The following is a 19,649-nucleotide window of genomic DNA, read 5'->3' as shown; positions in this document are numbered from 1 at the left end:
ACATCCTCTTCCTTAGAGTGATCTGCAATGACCCACAGAGCTGGTTAGTATGAGAAGAGGAACCTTCCTCTGAAGTAGACATATAAGGATGCAACGGTCAGCCTTTAATCCCCACAAAAATAAACTTTCAAGGTGCATGGGGAAGACTCGCTTCCCTGAGGCCACAGAGAGGAAAGGGATTGGGAGTTGTATACCACCTTTTTGTAGTTTTACCACTACACTCCAAGCGGTTCACAGACAGGTACTTTTGAGCATTTTCTCTGCCTGTGCAGGTAGGCTTGCAGTGGAGGATGAAGGAACGCAGCATCGCATTTGAACCCAGAATGTCAGGGTGCTGAACCACTACGCCAAGGGGATGGTGGGAAGAGGAAGGCTTTGAAAGAGCGTGGGAATTACAAGTGACTCATGCACGGTCTCACTGATGTCTGAAAGAATAGAGCAGGGTGTCAAAGTTCCTCCTGGAGGGCCATAATCTAGTCAGGTTTTCAGGATTTCCCCAATGAATATGCATGAGATCTATTTGCATGCACTGCTTTCATTGTATGCTAATAGATCTCATGCATATTCATTGGGGAAATCCTTAAAACCCGACTGGATTGCGGCCCTCCAGGAGGAATTTTGACATCCCTGGAACAGAGAAAGAAATCCATCGTGCGCATGTTTATAAGAGAGTCAGGAAACGGGATCCAGAGGATTCCCCACATCCGCGTTTTACCTTTTGCCTCTCCACCTTCCCACCTTGTAACGAACGTGGGCGGGCTCAGAGAGCGTGAGCGTGAGGGGCGTGGCGTCCTCCTGCGGTTGCGCGCGCAGCCTCGGCCCCTTCTCCCTCAGGCCGGAACGATGCGGCTGCGCCTCTGGCTCCGACGGGGATTCTAGAGGGCTGCACACGAGGCCGGAAGATGGAGCCAGGTGCGCCGTACTGGAGGCCGCAGGCGGAGCAGGTGGGGAAGGGGGGAGCAGCCGTTCTTTGCCCTCCGTGTAGAGCCGCAGAGTCTCCCCCCCCCCTTTCTTCCCCATGGTCGCGGCTGAATCGGAAGGGTCAAACCATTGGGTCAGAGAGAAGGGGGGGGGGCGCTTTGCATCCCGTTGCCCTTGAAGTGCTCCTTCCAGGATCCGGCTTTTACCCTTTTACAAGACTGGAAGGAGGAGCCTAGTCGCATCTCAGCTCAACCCAGGGACCAAGTCCCTGCCTCCTATGGCTTCATTGCTCTTCCTTCAGTTGAGGAATCACAGGGGAGGGCCAGTTGCCAAACGAAGGTTTTGATGCCCCTTTTATCACGGGGGGGGGGGGGGGGGGATACTGGATCTCTGGAATGGGTTGCCAGATACCAAAAAATGTTCCAGCCAAACTGGTGGCAAGAAGTAGCCACTGGAAAGCCCTCTATTTATCAAACAAATACAAATTGCTTATTTGTACGCCGCATATATCCCAAACAGTCTATAATGGTGTACAAAACATTCAGGGGAATGAAAAGCTCTTCAAATTTCTGGACATCATGAGTACAAAACAGAACTTACGACAAAGATGGGTTTATTTGTTTTTGTTTTTGTGTGAGACCTCGCCAACCGGAGAAAGGGAGAGCTAATTATCTGAGCTACTGTGGATGGCTCAGAACTGGTGCCAACACATGAATGAGTTGGAATAGGGAGAGCTGTGTCAATTCCTTGTTTTTTCCAAGACTTCCCTGAGATTAAAGCCCCGATTCACCAAAGTCAGCAACGATCGCTGCTAACCAACCCGATTCACAAAACAGCCCAACACGTGTTTTTTCCCTTGATTGAACCAAAGACACTGCACAGAGTTTTGCCAACAGTTGTTTTTAGCCTCTGATCCACGAGTTTCTGTACCAGGACCTTTAGGGACCCTGAGAAGACAGTTTTGTTGGAATACGGACCATGTTGGGTCCAGAGTCCCCAATGGTTTAGGTCCTAGATAATTCTTATTGGATAGAGCTTTTAATAAAGCCTGCATCTTGATCATCTTCTCCACAGTATCTTTGGTTTTATCAGATTTTTATTTCTGTGGACTACTAAGGGTCAACCTTTTGGTTGTGTTTTCCCCCTCGATCGCCCATTTTCCGATCCAGCCATGCAAATTTGTAAAACCCCATGCAAAATAGCCAAGCGATTGATTCACTAACATTTGCTTGGCTATTTTGCATCAGCTTTTACGATCCTAAAACGCAGTAGATCTGTCGGGTTTAAAAAAAAATTTTTATGGGACAGATATTTTGCGTGTGTAATACATGCTAAATATCTGTCCCATAAAAAAAAAAAAATCCCCCACCGCCGCTGACGGTCCATCCTGACAACCCGCCTACAATCACCCGCCTCTGATAATTGCAGCGACACCACATGCTTCCCCCCGACGATCCCCCCTGTGCAAATATGGCAAGAGGGATGCCCACTCCCTCCTGCCATCGTTCCCCCCCCCCCCCGAACTGATATGGCAGGAGGGATGCTCTGTACCTTTAAGTTGGGAACAGGATGAGTGCTCAGTCCCTCCTGCTCGTCTGCCGTCAGCAATTCGGACCTTAGGCCCCTCCCCGGTGCATCATGTGATACATGGGGAAGGCCTAAGGCCCACATTGCTGCCGGTGGAGGAGCAGGAGGGACTGAGCACCTCTCCTGCTCTCAACTTTAAGGTACGAGGGGGGTGCCCTACGGCAGGAGGGAATGGGCATCCTTCATGCCATATCAGTTTGGGGGAGGGGGAGGCCGATGGGAGTAGGGAGTAGGCATCTCTCCATATTTTGAATTTGTCGGTACTTGGAAGGCCTCAGAAAAAAATAGTTAATGTCTTATTAAAGAAATGACAATTTTGCATGAGGTAAAACTCTATAGTTTATAAATCTTTCCTTTTTGCTCAGGCTTAATAATAATAATGTTATTTATAGCTAAAGAGACATAAGATCAAGAAACTGTTTTTATTTACTTTTGTGATTATGATAAACATACCGAGGGCCTCAAAATAGGACCTGGCGGGGCAGTGTATCTAGATTTCCAGAAAACCTTTGACAAAGTTCCTCATGAGAGCCTCCTGAGAAAATTAAAGAGTCATAGGGTAGGAGACAGAATTCAATTGTGGATTAAGAATTGGTTATCGGATAGAAAACAGAGGGTAGGGTTAAATGGTAATTTTTCTCAGTGGAGGAGAGTAAATAGTGGAGTGCCGCAGGGGTCTGTATTGTGACTGGTGCTATTTAACTTATTTATGAATGATCTAGACATTGGAACGACGAGTGAGGTGATTAAATTTGCAGATGACATTAAACTGTTCAAAGTCATTAAAACGCATGCAGATTGTGAAAAATTGCAGGCGGACCTTAGGAAATTGTAAGATTGGGCATCCAAATGGCAGATGAAATTTAATGTGAACAAATGCAAAGTGATGCACATTGGGAAGAATAACCTGAATCACAGTTACTGGTTGCTAGGGTCCACCTCCGGCTGAGGGGAGATATGATTGAAGTCTACAAAATCCTGAATGGTGGATTGATTTTTTACTACATCAAGATTTACAAAGACTATGAAGTTACAGAGTAATACTTTTAAAACCAGTAGGAGGAAATATTTTTTCACGTAGAGAATAGTTAAGCTGTGGAACATGTTGCCAGAGGTTGTGGTAAGAGCGGTTAATGTAGCTAATTTTAATAAAGGAGAGGGAAAATCCATAGTCTGCTATTGAGACAGACATGGGAAAAGTGCACTGCTTGCCCTGGATCGGTGGCATGGAATGCTGCTACTATTTGGGTTTTTGCCAGGTACTTGTGATTTGGATTGGCCTCCATGGAGATGGGATACTGGGCTGGATGGACCATTGGTCTGACCCAGTCAGGCTTTTCTTATGTTCTTACTAGTACTGATTTATTTCTATAGTCAATACTAACAGAAAACCATGTCCTTTTCACACACACCACCTCCTGCCTCTCTCCCCCACTCTGGTGGTCCAACATCTTTCTCCTCTCCTTCCTACAGTCTGGCATCTCTCCCTCCTCCTTCCCTCCTCCCCTCCCCTTCTCACCTACTTTTCTTTCCTGTTTCCCTTCCATGGTTTGGCATCTCTCTCTTCTTCCCTTTCCCTCCAGTAGTCTTGTTCCCTTTCTCCTTTCTTGTGGTCTGGTATTTCCTCTTCTCTCCTTCCCTCCTCCTCCTCCTCCCTACCACAGTCTGGCATCTCTGTCCTCCCCTGGAAGTCTGGCATTTTTTTCTTGTTTTTCTTCTCCGTCCCCGCAGTCCAGCATTTTTCTAATGACTACCCCCCAGCGACCCCTCTGCGTTCCTCCTTTCCATGGGATCCGATAAGGCAGTTACTCTTCAGTTCTTCAAGTTGCCGGCAGCGTGAAGTAAGCACTCGGTCTTTGGCGGCCTGGAATTTTTCCCTCTGCTACTGCTTTGCTCCTAAGAGGGGATAGGAAGCAGTAGCAGAGGGAAAGCTTCCAGGCAGCAGAAGGCAGCATGTTTACTGCTGCAGCAGAACCAATGAAAAAAATCAGGAAGTTTGCCTGCAAACCTGTTACCTGCTCCAAATAAGCCCAACTCCAGAAAAAACTAGCCCAAAAACCTTCCACCCGCCAAAGCCCTTTGTTTTTCGCCATGAGGCTTAAAAACTAGCCTAATTTGGCTGGAAAACCGCCCAACTAGCAACACTGGGTGGAAAGAGAGCTACTAAACATGATTGGGGGTGGGGGAGGTATTGACTCAGGACGCCGCAGTCCTTTCAGCTACTTCAGTGTACTGCATGTTAAAAGAGCTGGCTGAACTACAACTCTTGAGGGATCCAGGGAATTTAGGCTTTATCAAAGAAGCTCCATAACATGAATTGCTTTGGATCCCAAGGATCTGGTTCTTCTAAGGTGGATAAAAGCTGGATTTTCTGATTCCTCTGAATCTTTTAAGGAAGAGTACCTTTGTATCCATTTAGAAGTAGGTATAAGCATCAGTGTTTCTCCATTTCAGATTGGATGTGTTCTCTGATTGCCCACTCCTAATCCTACTTTGAGTTTAGAAAATCACTGAAAATCTGTTTGGTAAATTTATGTGATGACTTCACTTTCCTTCACTCTACATTGTATCATGTTGTATTTTATTGTATTGTATAGCATTGAATCCTACCGATTCCTACTGTATCTTGCATCTTCACTGATATGCCTCAGTTCTCTTGCAGTGAACTGCCCGGATCTTCTGGTTGGGCGGTATATAAGAAATCAAATTATTATTATTTTTCACTTTTGATTTTGTTCTTTCTCCAGTTTCCTTCCATCTTTTCTTCACTGCCTTTCCTCTCGTAGAAAGATTAAATTTGGTCTTCACCAAGCAAGTTTGGGGTGGGGGGATGGGGGAAGATATTCATGACAGAAATGGTATTCAGTGCTGATGAGTCAGAGAAACTGGAAGATGGGTCAGTTTGACTAATTGAAGAGTAGTAAATCACCTAGTCTGGATGGTATACATCCCAGAGTATTGATAGAACTTAAAAATCAACTTGCAGAGCTACCCACCCACCCCAAAGATCTATCTCTTTTGACAATGAAACGTACCTTAATCAATCACAAGAACTACCTATCTAAACATTGTTTCCAGTGCAGGAGGGACAGGAGTTCACTTGTAAGGATTGCAGAAGGCATCATCATCTACATTTTTCTACTCTGCCTCCTTGTGGCACTGGGCAGGGCCCCATCTCCTCAGTTTTTCCTTCTGCAAGCGAGTTGAGAAGGTGTCTCTTTCTGCTCTGCATCTGTTTTCTTATTTTTTTGTTGGGGGGGGGATGTTATCTGATTTTGAGGCTTCATAGCGCTGCAGAGGTTCTCAGAGATCCTGGGAGAAGATACAGTCTTTGGCTCAGAGGACTGTAGCCGGAGGGGAGGGGGGCAACCCAGCATTAGGGCACCTGCCTGGCTAGCCTGCAATAACTTTGGGTCAGCTCTGGGAGGGTTTCCCTGGAAGCGCTGCTCACCCTGAAAATATTAAAAAGCATTGCTCCTGGCACAGACTCCTGGGGAACCCCACTATTTACCCTTCTCTATTAAGAATACTGAGCATTTAACCCTACTCTCTGTTTTGTATCTTTTAACCAGGGAGATAAGAGATGGAAGGCAGGGTTCCAACTCTAATTCCAGTTCACATTCAGTGACTTTTTTTGGAGGGGGAAGATGGAGTAGAAGGAGCTTGTGGTCACTGACAGATCCTGAGCAAACAGAAGTCTTTCCTTCTTCCTGGACAGTACTTTAGAGCTGAAGATGTCTGTGAACACTCAGGAAGGTAGTTTACAGACTTGAACTCAAAGACATTTCTTTGGAAGCTGCAAAAGAGGTTCCTGAGCTCAGTCAGTACAGAAGAATCTAGCTGCCTGCAGTTTTCTGGGTTTGGGGTTCTAGCTTTTCCCTTCTGGAGCTGTGTCTTCTTTAGGTGTTCTACCTGAAAAAAACTCAGTATTGGAGGGGAGGAAGGGATCTTTTTCAATACAAATATGTTTCTGTAAATTCAAGAGTGTTTTGCAAAGTATCAGTGACTATCAATCATGCTTGCAAGCACTCTAGAATAATAATGGCATTCCACTGATTAGCTTGATATGATTTTAATCTAATTTAATATGGCATCTTATATACCGCTAAATCTCCCAAAGGATTCAAAGCGGTTTACAAAACGAATTGACTTAAGTAATGGCCAAAAATCTTCCCCTCCTTATAGTAAACCGCGATAGTGGTCACCAGCGCAGGGAGCCACGCCGAATGCCCCACACCGCTCTCGATGCCCATAGAGTTCCTATGAGTGTTGGGAGCAGCGCTGAACCCCATGCGGCATGCTACAGAGTAAATAAGCTGTATATAGCTCGGTACTGGAGGTAAATAAACTGTTTTCCTCGCTTTTCCTACCATGGAATGGTCTTTTGCAGTGTCCATTTTATTTGGGTTTCCAGTAGAGAATGACACGGTGACAAAATTCATCACCGTTCCCGTCCCCGCGGATAACCATGGGAAACCATCTTCATGTCATTCTTTAAAGAGAGAGGGAAGTATCAGAGTATGAATGGCCACAACCATTGACCCGCAAGCTTTGCTTTGAAGAATGCTGGTGTAGAAGGACCGAGGTTGAAACAGACATTAGAAAATGACATGGGATTATTTCCCGCGGTTATCCGCAAGGACGGGAATGGTGATGAATTTTGTCACTGTGTCATTCTCTAGTTTCCAGTCAACATTTCAATATTTATTTAAAACATTTTTAATCTGCCTTTATCCAAGGCGGCTTACAAATTTCCATACATAATAAAATTGCAAAATACAGAGTTACAATAGTCTTATCTGCAGAGCCACAACATCACTGCATTCAAACTATTCTTAAGTATCATCGTTCTTCAATTTAATAAACCATTTACCTGTGAAAACCTAACTCAATTCACTTAAAAAAAGCTTTTAAGGAAGCACAAGAAGTAGGGCCGATTGACCAAGTCAGTATGCAGTGATCAGCTTGAGATGACGGAGGGTCTCGAGAAGCCTCGGCAGCAAACTCATGCATGTTTTAATAATAGTAATAACTTTATTCTTGTATACCACCCCACCACATAGTTCTGGGCGGTTCACATCAAAGAAGACTGTGCAATCAGTGAACATAACATATATCGGGGAATCAAACAAGTAAGTTTTCAACAACTTTCTAAAAGGATAGTAAGACTGTGCTTGAGGAATACAAGTACTCAACCAGGAATTCATTTTTCCTGCCTGAAATGCAAATGTCGTTTCTAGAAATCTCTTATCTCGACAAGCTTTTGGAGCTAGATACATAAACAAGCAAGTTTTTCGCGTATCCTTATTAGACTTGTTCAATTTAAATTGCGAGGATAGGTGAGCTGGAACCAAACCAAACAACGCTTTAAAGCAAATACAACCAAATTTAAACAAAACTCTTGCGGAAGCTGTTGATAGAAGGGGCTAACATGATCATATTTTTTTCCAAACTCTGCATCTTTGGACTGGTGGAATCGAAGACGTACGTCAATAAGATCCAGAGAGCGGATTGACTGAATGCTGATGTGTTCTTTTTTTTCTCCCCAGACTTTTCTCCAGAGGTTTCTGAACTGGTTGGAGGTTTTGGACCCCTCTGTCTTATTAGCTTCAAAAGTAAGTATTGTGCATCAGTTAGGACTTTACTGTGTTTTGGTAACGAAGAAGCTAGGTATGAGTGGGCGCAATAATAAATAGGCCTCCTTTTACTAAGCCGCGGTAGAGAGCCACGCTAAATGCTCCAACGCTGATAGGAATTCTGTGAGCGTCTGAGCATTTAGCGCTCTGGACCCCGTGGCTTAGTAAAAGGGGGTGGGTGGAAATAGTATCAGAACAATTATAATTCAACTTATTTATTGAATTCTTATGTACTGTATTTTTCGTTCCATGGGATCCCCCCCTGTAGAGGAAGAAAAACCAAGAAAAAAAAATTTGGTTCAGAATTGTGGTTTTTTTTCTTGGTTCTTCCTCCTCTACATAGGTGCGTCTGGTGCTGGGAAGCAGCAGCGAATACACTTCCCCCCCCACCCCCAGGTACCTCTCTTTTAACGGGCAGTGGTCCAGCGCAGTCTCCTGCTGGACGGCTGCTTTTCTCCTTGCAGAGTGGCGTACAACGCAGGAGCGCCAATCACAGAGCAGCGCAGGACCAGGCAGGAAGCGCAAAGGTTGCGCTCCTGCGTTATGCGCCGCTCTGCAAGGAGAAAAGCAGCCGTCCAGCAGGAGACCGCGCCGGACCACCACCCGTTTAAAAAAAGGTACCTGGGGCGGGGATAGAAGGTACCTTTTTGGGGATGGAAAAAGTGTGTCTTATGGAGCGAAAAATACGGTAATTTATTTTCCAGATAGGAAAACTTCCTTTTAAAGCAACTGCTTAAAATATCAGCTCAAGGTGGGCTTTGACACACTAGAGCCCAACCAGACCCAGGATCTTCAGCTTCTGCCAAAATTGAATCTGTGACTGAAATTGGCCTTTTTTTTTTGTCAGAAACTGAAACATTAAACAAAATTACCGTATATACTTGAATATAAAGTGAGATTTTGGGGCAAAAAACTTGGCCCCAAAATGGGGTTCTTGGTCTATATTCAAGCCTCCTTTGGATGATGGTGCTTTTTTCCTCCCCTCCCCACCTGATGACCAACAATGCTATTTTCTACCCCTCCAGATGCCTGGTATTGCTATCCTCCACCCCTTGCACATGACCAGAACTGCTTTCTTTGCCCTACTCCCGATGACCAGCACTCATATCCTCCACTACCAGCTCCCCCCTTGCCCCAGACCGATATCGCACTTAGTCCCGATGCTACGGAAGCTGACGCCAACACTCTGTGTTGGGTGTCTGCGCTTGCTCAAGGCCTGCTGGCTCCCGCCCTCTCCGGGATTCTCGAAGGGAGTCCAGCAAGCCTTGGGCATTTCTTTCTATTTCTCTTGTGTACTGTGTGCAGAGTCTGGTATATTAGGGTTTTAGTTTGTGGATTTGTATTTATTTATTTAAAAAATGTTTATACCGCATAAAATCTATGCAGTTTACATAAAAACATACATAAAATTCTAACATACATATATAGTCATCAGCTTAATTCTACATATCATTACAAAGGCATTAACAATCAACTCCTCAATCACTAAATCTGAAAAGGTTTTTTTTTCTGTTTTCTACATGTGTGACTGAGGCCAGGTGTTCTGGTGGGGACGACAAATGACACTCACATTTCTAACCTCGGTTTATATTTGAGCATTGTTCCTTTCTGCTTAATCACAACAAAATAAGTAAAAAAAAAATTGAAAAATGTCAACCCCCTGTTTTTTAAATTTAGAGAGAAATAGAAAATTCCAGACTCTTGCTGGATAGCCTGGGGGAGCCTGGCAAAGGTCCTATTCAAGACAGAAAGGTATGTACACATGTGACTTTTACCTCCCAGCATTCATTTTGTGTTCTCTAAAGTTTGGTACTGTCCTGAAATTGCAGAGGGACTGGTATATTCCACTGAAGCATTTAATTAGGACGGTTGGTTAATAGAGAAGGAAAACTGCCATCTCCCTGACATGGCTGTGGCAGCCCAGCTGGAGACATTTCTTTGGTAAAACTGGAGATGATTTGGCGTATTTTAGCTGCCAAATTTCAGACCATTCTTCAAGCTTTGCCAGGTCTTTCTTCATGTTATTCACACCATCCAGCGTGTCTACTCTATTGCAGATTTTGGTATCATCCGCAAAGAGACAAATCGTATCTGACAGGCCTTCAGCAATATCGTTTATAAAAATGTTAAAAAGAACAGGCCCAAGAACAGAACCTTGAGGCACACCACTGGTAACCTCCCTTTCCTCAGAGCGATCTCCATTGACCACTACCCTCTGTCGTCTTCCACTTAACTAGTTCCTGACCCAGCCCATCAATTTGGGGCCCACCCTTAGCATATCATTCATCCTTCCTAAAATATCCACACTTTCCACAGTTGACATTTGCCAAGGCTGTAGAGGACATCTTAGCCTTGCTGCACTGAGAATTATAGTCCAAAGTCTAAAGAAATGTGTCTTCAATAAGACCTTAAATTTTTTTATAGTAGACTTCTGTCCAAATTTCCTTTGCTAGATCATTTCATAACCGAAAGAATGCCAGCTCTCTTGTGATAGCACAACATACTTTTGAAAAATGAGGTGTTGACATTCATAAACTTGTTTTTGGAACCAGGGGGTTATAGAATTAGCCGCCTGAAACTGGCTAGCCATACCAGCTCTGTTAACATCATCAACTTATTTTCCTGGCTCATCAATCACACGGAAACAACATTTCATGTATAAAAAGGTGAGTCAAAATTATAAATACCAGAAGACAGTATATTTTTTCAGTCACAGCACCACAAACATGGAATTCTCTCCCACTTTATTTAAGGGAGGAGAAAAACCTCGACAATTTCAAAAGCCAACTTAAGAGTTTTCTTTTTATAGACGCTTTTAATCCTTAATTAATTTCTAATTACTCTGTACAACTCCCTTTTACTTCAGTCAGCTATATATTTATTTTGTTTTCCCATCCATTCTGTGTATTTACCTTATTCATCCCTCCTTTCCTATTATAAATTGTATTTCTTCCCCATCTTTCCTAATGTTTCCTGTCCAAATTTGTCTAGTTTGTTTTAAATTGATTTTAATAGTTTATTATATTATTGTTAACTTTTTATTATGTATTTTCTGTAAATGTAAATCGCTTAGTAGTTACGATAGGCGATTAATCAAATATTGAATAAACCTTGAAACCTTGAAACCTTGAAATCAACGTTCTTTAAACAAAATTGTCTGCTGCCAGTCACTAGTAGAACAGATGGCAACTAAGATACTTTTAAATTGATTTCACATACGAGGCCAACTTATCTGAACTTGTCAGCTAGTCTACCAGTGGTTGGCAGGGCAGAGTTTTGTTTAAGGAAAGTTGGTTTCCCAGGACTCGCTGTTCAATATTTGAAAAAGCTTTTCCGTTATAAGCTCTTCCGAGCTGGGACCCTCTATTAAATGTAAAAATATACAGCGCTGTATATGCCTTTCAGCGCTATATAAGTGATAAATAGTAGTTATAGTAGGTGTTTCTGTCATGTCTGTCTGTTCAAGTGAGATTGTAAGCTCTTCTGAGCAGGAACTGTCTATAAAATGTCAAAATATACAGCGCTGTGTATGCCTTTCAGCCCTTTATGAGTGATAAATGGTGGTAGTAGTAGTAGTAGGTGTTTCTGTCATGTCTGTCCTAGTGAGATTGTAAGCTCTTCTGTGCAGGAACTCTTCAGAAGAGATGGATTACACCTGAGCACAGCGGGAACTAGACTACTAGCAAACAACGTCAGGAGAGGAATAGAGCAAGCTTTAAACTAAGAAGAAGGGGAAAGCTGATGATTCGGAAAACAGTATCCTGAGAAGATACTGAGTGGGGAAAGTGCTGGGAAGACACAAATGGCACAAAACAGGAGCTGAAAAACCAAGGGAGACAGACGAAACAGGAGGACCACAGGAGAAGTGTACTACAAGGGGAAGACAAAATGGAGCCAGATGAAAGGAAGGAACAAAAGGAGGATGACAAGAGAGACAATAACCAGGAGTCTATAGGACAGGAAGGGGACAGAAGGAAAAATGAAACGCAAGGGAAATTCACAAGGAGAAAAAAATACCAAGACTTGAACTGCATGTACACTAATGCTAGAAGCCTAAAGAACAAAATGGGGGATCTAGAAGTCATGGCCAAAGATGAGAACCTGGACATCATAGCAATCACGGAAACATGGTGGAACGAGGAAAACAAATGGGGCATAGTACTGCCAGGGTACAAGCTCTACCGAAGAGACAGGACACATAAGAAGGGAGGAGGAGTTGCACTTTACATAAAGGACACCATCCACTCGACCAGAGTGGACGCAGCAGAGACAAATGACCAACTGGAATCACTATGGGTTAAAATACCGGGACAAAAGGGAGCCGAGATAAAGATGGGACTGTACTATCGCCCACCTGGGCAAACTGAAGCAAAGGATACGGAACTGGGAGCCGAGTTGAGGCGAGAATGCAAAAACGCAAACATCATAGTTATGGGAGACTTCAACTATCTCAGAATAGACTGGAGTCTTGGAGTTTCAAAATGTACAAAGGAAACGGAGTTCCTGGAGACCGTACGGGACTGCTTCTTGGAACAGCTTGTCAAGGAACCAACAAGAGAGACAGTTAGTCTGGATTTAATCCTCAACCGGCTGAAAGGACCTGCCAAGGGAGTGGAAGTAGTAGGGCCTTTGGGAAATAGCGATCACAACATGATCCAGTTCAAAGTGGAAATAGGAATGCCAAGGGGAAGGAGAACTATTGCAACAATGTTTAACTTCAAGAAAGGGAACTATGATGCCATGAGACAAATGGTGAAGAATAAGCTCAGGAACAGCTCCAGGAAAGCACAGACAGTGGAGCAAGCATGGACCTTATTCAGAGACACGGTAAACGAAGCGCAAAACCTGCATATAACCAGATTTAGAAAAGGGTCCAAAAAGAATCAGGCAAAAGACCCAGCATGGATAACCAATGAAGTTAAGAACGTGACAGGAGACAAGAAAAAATCATTCCGAAAGTGGAAAAAGGATAAAACCGAGGAAAATTGGAAAGAGCACAGGAAGCATCAAAAAGAATGTCATCGCGTGGTCAGAAAAGCAAAAAAGAGTATGAAGAGAGACTTGCCAGGGAAGCACAGAATTTTAAACCATTCTTCCGATATGTGAAAGGAAAACAGCCAGTGAGGGAGAAGGTGGGACCTCTGGATGAGGGAGACAGGAAGGGAGTGGTGAAGGAGGAAGAGGAGGTGGCAAACAGACTAAACACGTTCTTCTCATCAGTCTTCACAAGAGAGGACACATCCAACGTGCCGGAACCGGAAAAAATCTTCAAGGGGGATCAAGGGGGAAAATTATCATGCATGGAGGTAAGCCTCAAAGATGTACTCAAACAGATAGATAGATTAAAAGCTGACAAATCTCCGGGCCCTGACGGAATTCACCCGAGAATACTGAAAGAGCTCAGAGACGAAACAGCTGAGTTACTGCAGCGGATTTGCAACCTAACCTTGAAAACAGGGGTAATCCCGGAGGACTGGAGGATGGCGAATGTTACACCTATCTTCAAAAAAGGATTGAGAGGCGACCCGGGGAACTACAGACCGGTGAGCTTAACCTCAGTTCCGGGGAAGATGGCCGAATCCTTGATCAAGGACAGTATCAATGAGCACATAGAAAAAAATAATCTGATAAGAACAAGTCAACATGGGTTCTGTAAAGGAAGATCATTGCAAATGAACCTACTGCACTTCTTTGAGGAGATAAGCGAACAATTGGACAAAGGCGATCCCATAGACATCGTATATCTGGACTTCCAAAAAGCCTTCGACAAGATATCCCACGAGCGCCTACTAAGGAAACTGTGGAACCACGGGGTGGAAGGGGACATACACAGAAGGATCAGAAACTGGCTGGTGGACAGGAAATAGAGGGTAGGAGCAAAGGGACACTATTCTGACTGGAAAGGGGTCATGATTGGTGTCCCGCAGAGGTCAGTGCTGAGACCACTGCTGTTCAATATATTTATTAATGACCTGGAAACAGGGATGAGGTGCGAAGTTATAAAATTTGCGGACGACACAAAACTCTCCAGTAGGGTTAGAATTGTTGAGGAATGTAAAGAACTACAAAGGGATCTGAACAAACTGAGTGAGTGGGCAAATAAATGGCAGATGAGCTTCAATGTAGAGAAATGTAAAGTCATGCACATTGGGAAAGGAAACCCGATGTATAACTACACGATGGGGGGGATGATATTGGGGGAAAGCAACCTAGAAAAGGACTTAGGGGTTTTGGTGGATAAGACAATGAAACCGGTGGCACAATGCGCAGCGGCCTCAAAAAAGGCGAACAGAATGTTGGGCATTATCAAAAAAGGTATCACTACCAGAACCAAGGAGGTTATCCCAGGACAAGCAGGCATGATATTCTCACATGTGGGTGACGTCATCTACGGAGCCCCGGCGCGGACAGCTTTTCAAGCAAACTTGATTGAAGTTTCAAGTTTGCACACTGCACCACGCATGTGCGTGCCTTCTCGCCCACTAGAGGGCGCATCCCACCTCGTGGTCCTCAGTTCAAATTTTTCCGCGGAGCAAGAAAGCCCTGTGGATCTGAGCTCCAGTGTTTTTGCCTTCTAGCTGCCGCGTTTAGTTTGTTTTCCCTTCGAATTAGTTCGCGGTGCTGTTTTTCTTTTCGGTTCCTTTCAAAAAAAAAAAAAAAAAAAAAGTCTTTCGTTTTTCCTCGGACTCCGGGGGCTCCCGGAATCCGTGGCCGCGGGACGTCGGTACTTTCCCGGCCTTCTTCTTTTTCTTCGTGGATGTCCCGTCCTGTTACGGGATTCAAAAAGTGCAGCCGGTGTGAAAGGTTGCTTTCCATCACCGACCCTCACCGGTGGTGCATTGTCTGTCTTGGGCCCGAACATCCGACAGACTCGTGTGATCGCTGTGCTACCTTCCAAAACAGGGCCCTCCGTCGCCGTAAGGCAAGAATGGCCGAATTGTTCGCCGTCGACGCACCTAAGGCCTCGACGTCGGCCCCGGCCTTGACCTCGGCCTCGGCGTCCTCGGGGGCCTCGGCCTCGCCTCGGCCCTCTTCCTCGAAGGCGTCGTCAGTGAAGCAAGCTTCGGGTAAGTCCTCTGTTCCATCCCCTTCAGCAAAGAAGCCATCCTCGAGTCAGGCCAAGGCGGGTGGGTCGACCCCGGCCCCGCATCGGACCTCGACTCCGCACACCCCGAGGGAATACTCGAGACCGAGGTCGCCCTCCAGGGAGTGTGCCCCGGACTCGGAACTCCCCACCTTCGTGGGGATTCCGGCCTTCCAGGATCTCCTCCGAGCTCTGATCTCATCGGAGCTGTCGGGAGCCCTGGAAGTGTTGCAGCGTGCTGCGGTTCCGGCGGCCTCGACCTCGGCCGGGGCGCCTTCGGTCTCGGAGGCCCCGGCCTCGGCTCCCTCGGGAGCCCCGACCTCGGCGACCTCGGTCTCGGGTACGGTGGCCCCGTTCACCTCGGTCTCGGCCCCGCCCCGGACCTCGACCACGGGGGAACCCCCTGAGCGGAGTGTAAGGCCCAAGGAAAAGTTGCGCAGAGTGCGCCGTCTTTCCTCCTCTTCCTCCGGGTCTTCCAGACACGCCTCGCCCTCGACGCGACCTCGGACGGGGCGTCGATCGAGGAAGTCTAAACGACCCCGAGGCTCGCCTCGGCGCGACCGCTCCTCGTCGTTCGGGGGCGAGGCGCTGCAGGTGTCGGAGTTGCGCCTCGACAACCCGAGGCTCCTCCGCTCACCTCATGGGAAGTCTTCCCGGGCCGCCTCGCCGAGGAAACGGGAGAGTGTCCCACGAACCCCTGGGTCCTCACCCAAGGGCTCTGCGAGGAGGATAACTTCCCCTTCCCCCTCGAGGGCCCTCGAGAGGGGATCCTGGGATTCGGGATCGGTTAGGGATCCTCATTATTCCCATGAGGCCTCCCCCCTCTCCTCGGTGGGGCGGTCGAGAACCCTGTCTCCCCAGGCTAGGCCGTCCTCATTTTCATCCTTCGTTCAGGACATGGCCCAAGCCCTGGGGATTGACCTGATGGTAGGCTCTCGGTATTCCAAAGAATTTTTGGAGGAACAGGACCTCCCCACTCTTCCTAGGGAGGTGCCTAGACTCCCTCTCAACAGTGTCCTTCTGCAAACCTGGCTGAATAACCTGTCAAACCCTCTTACAGTCACGTCTGTGCCTTCAAAAATGGAATCGAAGTATAGGACGATTCCTCCTAAAGGGTTCGATAAGGCGCAGCTCTCACACCAGTCTCTTCTGGTGGAGTCTGCTCTTAAAAAATCACAGCCCTCACGGGTTTCTGCGGCGGTTCCACCAGGCAGGGAGGGGCGGACCCTGGACAAGTTTGGCCGTCGCCTCTATTCAAATTCCCTGATGGCCACCAGGGTTCTAAATTACGCCTTCACCTTTTCCTCCTATTTGCGGGGTATGGTGAAGGACCTTCCTCAATATCGAAACTCGTTACCGGACTCCCAAAGAGCAGGATTCGATAAGTTTATGTCCAACCTGTCTCAATTGCGGTTGTACCTATTCCACGCAGTGTACGACGCCTTTGAGCTGGTTTCGAGGGTGTCGGCCCTCGCGGTGGCCATGCGCCGCTTGGCCTGGCTTCGCACCCTCGACATGGACCCAAACCTGCAGGAACGCCTGGCAGACTTGCCTTGTGTGGGGTCCGAGTTATTCGACGAGTCATTGGATGCGGCGACCAAACGCTTGTCGGAACAGGAGCGCTCTCTAGCATCCCTGGTCCGCCCCAAACCTAGGCCCCCGCCGCAGAAACCCTTTCGGCCTCCGCCGCGCCGATACCCTCAGAAGTCGACCCCGGCTTTCTCGAGACCGCCTCCGAGACGTCCGTCTCAGCGAGGCAGAGGGGGACAAACCCAAGCCCAGGCGCAGGGCCCTTCTAAGCCCGCGCCTTCCTTTTGACGGGCTGAGCGGACGGGGCGGGTTCCCCTCCGCACTTTCACAGGAACCCCTTCCTATCGGGGGCCGTCTTCGGTCCTTCCGGGAGGCATGGACCGGGATTACCTCAGACGCTTGGGTGCTCCGGATCGTCTCCGAGGGCTACTCGCTCAACTTTGTGTCCTCGCCGCCGGACAGCCCCCCAAGTTTAGTCCCCTGCAACCGTTCGCAGCTACCGACCCTTATAACCGAAGCCAAAGCCCTCTTGAAGCTTCGGGCGGTCGAGCCGGTCCCCAAGGACCAGTGGGGTACGGGGTTTTACTCCCGCTACTTTTTGGTCCCAAAAAAGACCGGGGACCTGCGCCCCATACTGGACCTCAGGAAGCTCAACAAATTCCTGGCCCGGGAGAAGTTTCGAATGCTATCTCTCCCGGTTTTGTACCCCCTCTTGGGGGAAGGGGACTGGATGTGCTCCCTCGACCTGAAGGAAGCATACACCCATGTTCCGGTGCACCCCGCCTGTCGAAGATTCTTACGATTCCAGGTGGGGGACCTCCACCTCCAGTACAGGGTACTGCCCTTCGGCCTGGCCGCGTCCCCACGAGTATTCACGAAGTGCATGGTGGTGGTTGCAGCAGCCCTCAGGTCACGTGGACTCCATGTGTTCCCTTACCTGGACGATTGGCTCATCAAAGCCCCGACCAGGGAGGGGGTTATCTCAGCGACCCGACAGTCTATTGCCTTCCTGCAAACTCTCGGGTTCGAGATAAACTTTCCAAAGTCTCAGTTGAGGCCGTCGCAGTCTCTTCAATTCATAGGTGCGGTGCTGGACACGGTGCGCCTACGCTCCTACCTGCCGACCCAGCGGTTGGAAACCTTGGTACGGATGAGCCGCCAGGTCTCTCAACTATCGAGGGTGTCGGCCAAGCGCATGATGATGCTGCTGGGCCATATGGCCTCGACGGTACATGTCACGCCGTTTGCGAGGCTACATCTGAGGATCCCTCAGTGGACCCTCGCGTCCCAGTGGCGTCAGGAGTGCGACCCGGTGTCTCGCCTCATTTCGGTAACTCCGCCCTTGCGGAAATCGCTGCGTTGGTGGACAGACTCTTCAAATCTGTCCATGGGGCTATTGTTCCGCACTCCGCCTTTTCACAAGGTCCTGACCACGGACTCCTCGGAGTACGCGTGGGGAGCCCATCTCGACGGTCTTCGCACGCAGGGCCTGTGGTCGACAGAAGACCGTCAGTGTCATATCAACGTGCTAGAGCTGCGAGCCATCTTCCTAGCACTTCGAGCCTTCGTTCACATATTGCAGGACCAGGTGGTCCTCGTCCGCACGGACAATCAGGTGGCAATGTATTATGTGAACAAGCAGGGAGGAACGGGGTCATGGCCCCTCTGCTCCGAAGCTCTTCGCCTCTGGGAGTGGGCGGCCTCCCGGAACATCTTCCTCCGGGCGGTCTACATCCAAGGAGAACGGAATTGCCTGGCGGACAAACTGAGTCGACTTCTGCAACCGCACGAGTGGACTCTACACTCAGCAGTTCTACGCGAGGTTTTCGCTCGCTGGGGAACGCCACAGGTGGATCTGTTTGCCTCTCCGGAGACACACAAACTACCACTATATTGTTCTCGGATGTACTCGCAGGACCGTCTGGAAGCGGATGCCTTCCTACTCGACTGGGAAGGGAGGTTCCTGTATGCATTCCCTCCGTTCCCTCTGATCATGCGAACGTTGGTACACCTAAAATCGTCCACGGCCACGATGATTCTCATAGCACCTCGGTGGCCGCGTCAGCACTGGTTCTCCCTGCTGCTCCAGCTCAGTGCCAGAGAGCCTCTTCCCCTGCCTGTCTCTCCTTCTCTGCTGTCTCAGAGTCAAGGATCCATGTTACATCCCAATCTGCAGTCATTGCACCTGACAGCCTGGTTTCTTGTTCCCTGACTCCTCCGGACCTGTCTCAATCGGTGAAGGAGGTGTTGGAAGCCTCCCGCAAGATCTCGACGAGGCTTTGCTATGCGCAGAAATGGACCAGGTTTTCCACCTGGTGCTCGTCTTTTCACCTGGATCCGGTATCAGTTCCGGTATCCTCGGTTTTAGAATATTTATTTCATTTGTCGCGCTCCGGCTTGAAAACCACTTCGGTGCGGGTTCATCTCAGTGCGATTTCTGCTTTCCACCAACCTCTGGAGGGACGCCCTCTGTCACTCCATCCCTTGGTGACACGCTTCATGAAAGGGCTACTCAGGGTTTGCCCCCCTCTTAAGCCTCCGTCTGTCGTGTGGAATTTGAATGTAGTTCTGGCTCAACTGATGAAACCCCCTTTTGAGCCACTCAACAAGTCCCTCTTGAAATTTCTGACTTGGAAGGCGGTGTTTCTGATTGCCCTCACCTCCGCCAGGCGGATTGGGGAGTTGCAAGCCTTGGTTGCGGACCCTCCTTTCACGGTCTTTCATCACGACAAGGTGGTTCTCCGCACCCATCCTAAGTTTTTACCTAAAGTTGTTTCGGACTTCCACCTCAATCAGTCCATTGTCCTTCCTGTGTTCTTCCCGAAGCCCCACTCCCATCCTGGCGAGACGGCGCTTCACACGCTTGACTGTAAGAGGGCGTTGGCATATTA

General features: G+C 47.8%; 1 protein-coding gene across 1 annotated transcript in view; it reads left to right on the top strand.

The window, feature by feature from the left end:
* The first annotated feature begins 765 nt into the window (after positions 1-765).
* The window catches only part of SFXN4 (sideroflexin 4), a 69,030-nt gene continuing 50,146 nt past the window's right edge, over positions 766-19,649 (top strand). The window contains exons 1-3 of the mRNA XM_033941986.1: positions 766-944; positions 8,058-8,123; positions 9,822-9,896. Coding sequence (XP_033797877.1) covers positions 903-944; positions 8,058-8,123; positions 9,822-9,896 — 183 coding nt within the window. The 5' untranslated portion in view covers positions 766-902. The remainder of the gene's footprint in view (positions 945-8,057; positions 8,124-9,821; positions 9,897-19,649) is intronic.

Source organism: Geotrypetes seraphini, chromosome 4 (assembly GCF_902459505.1).
Source record: "Geotrypetes seraphini chromosome 4, aGeoSer1.1, whole genome shotgun sequence".
Lineage (NCBI taxonomy): Eukaryota > Metazoa > Chordata > Amphibia > Gymnophiona > Dermophiidae > Geotrypetes > Geotrypetes seraphini.
The sequence above is the reverse complement of the archived record's forward strand: the minus strand, read 5'-3'. Positions and strand labels throughout refer to the sequence as shown.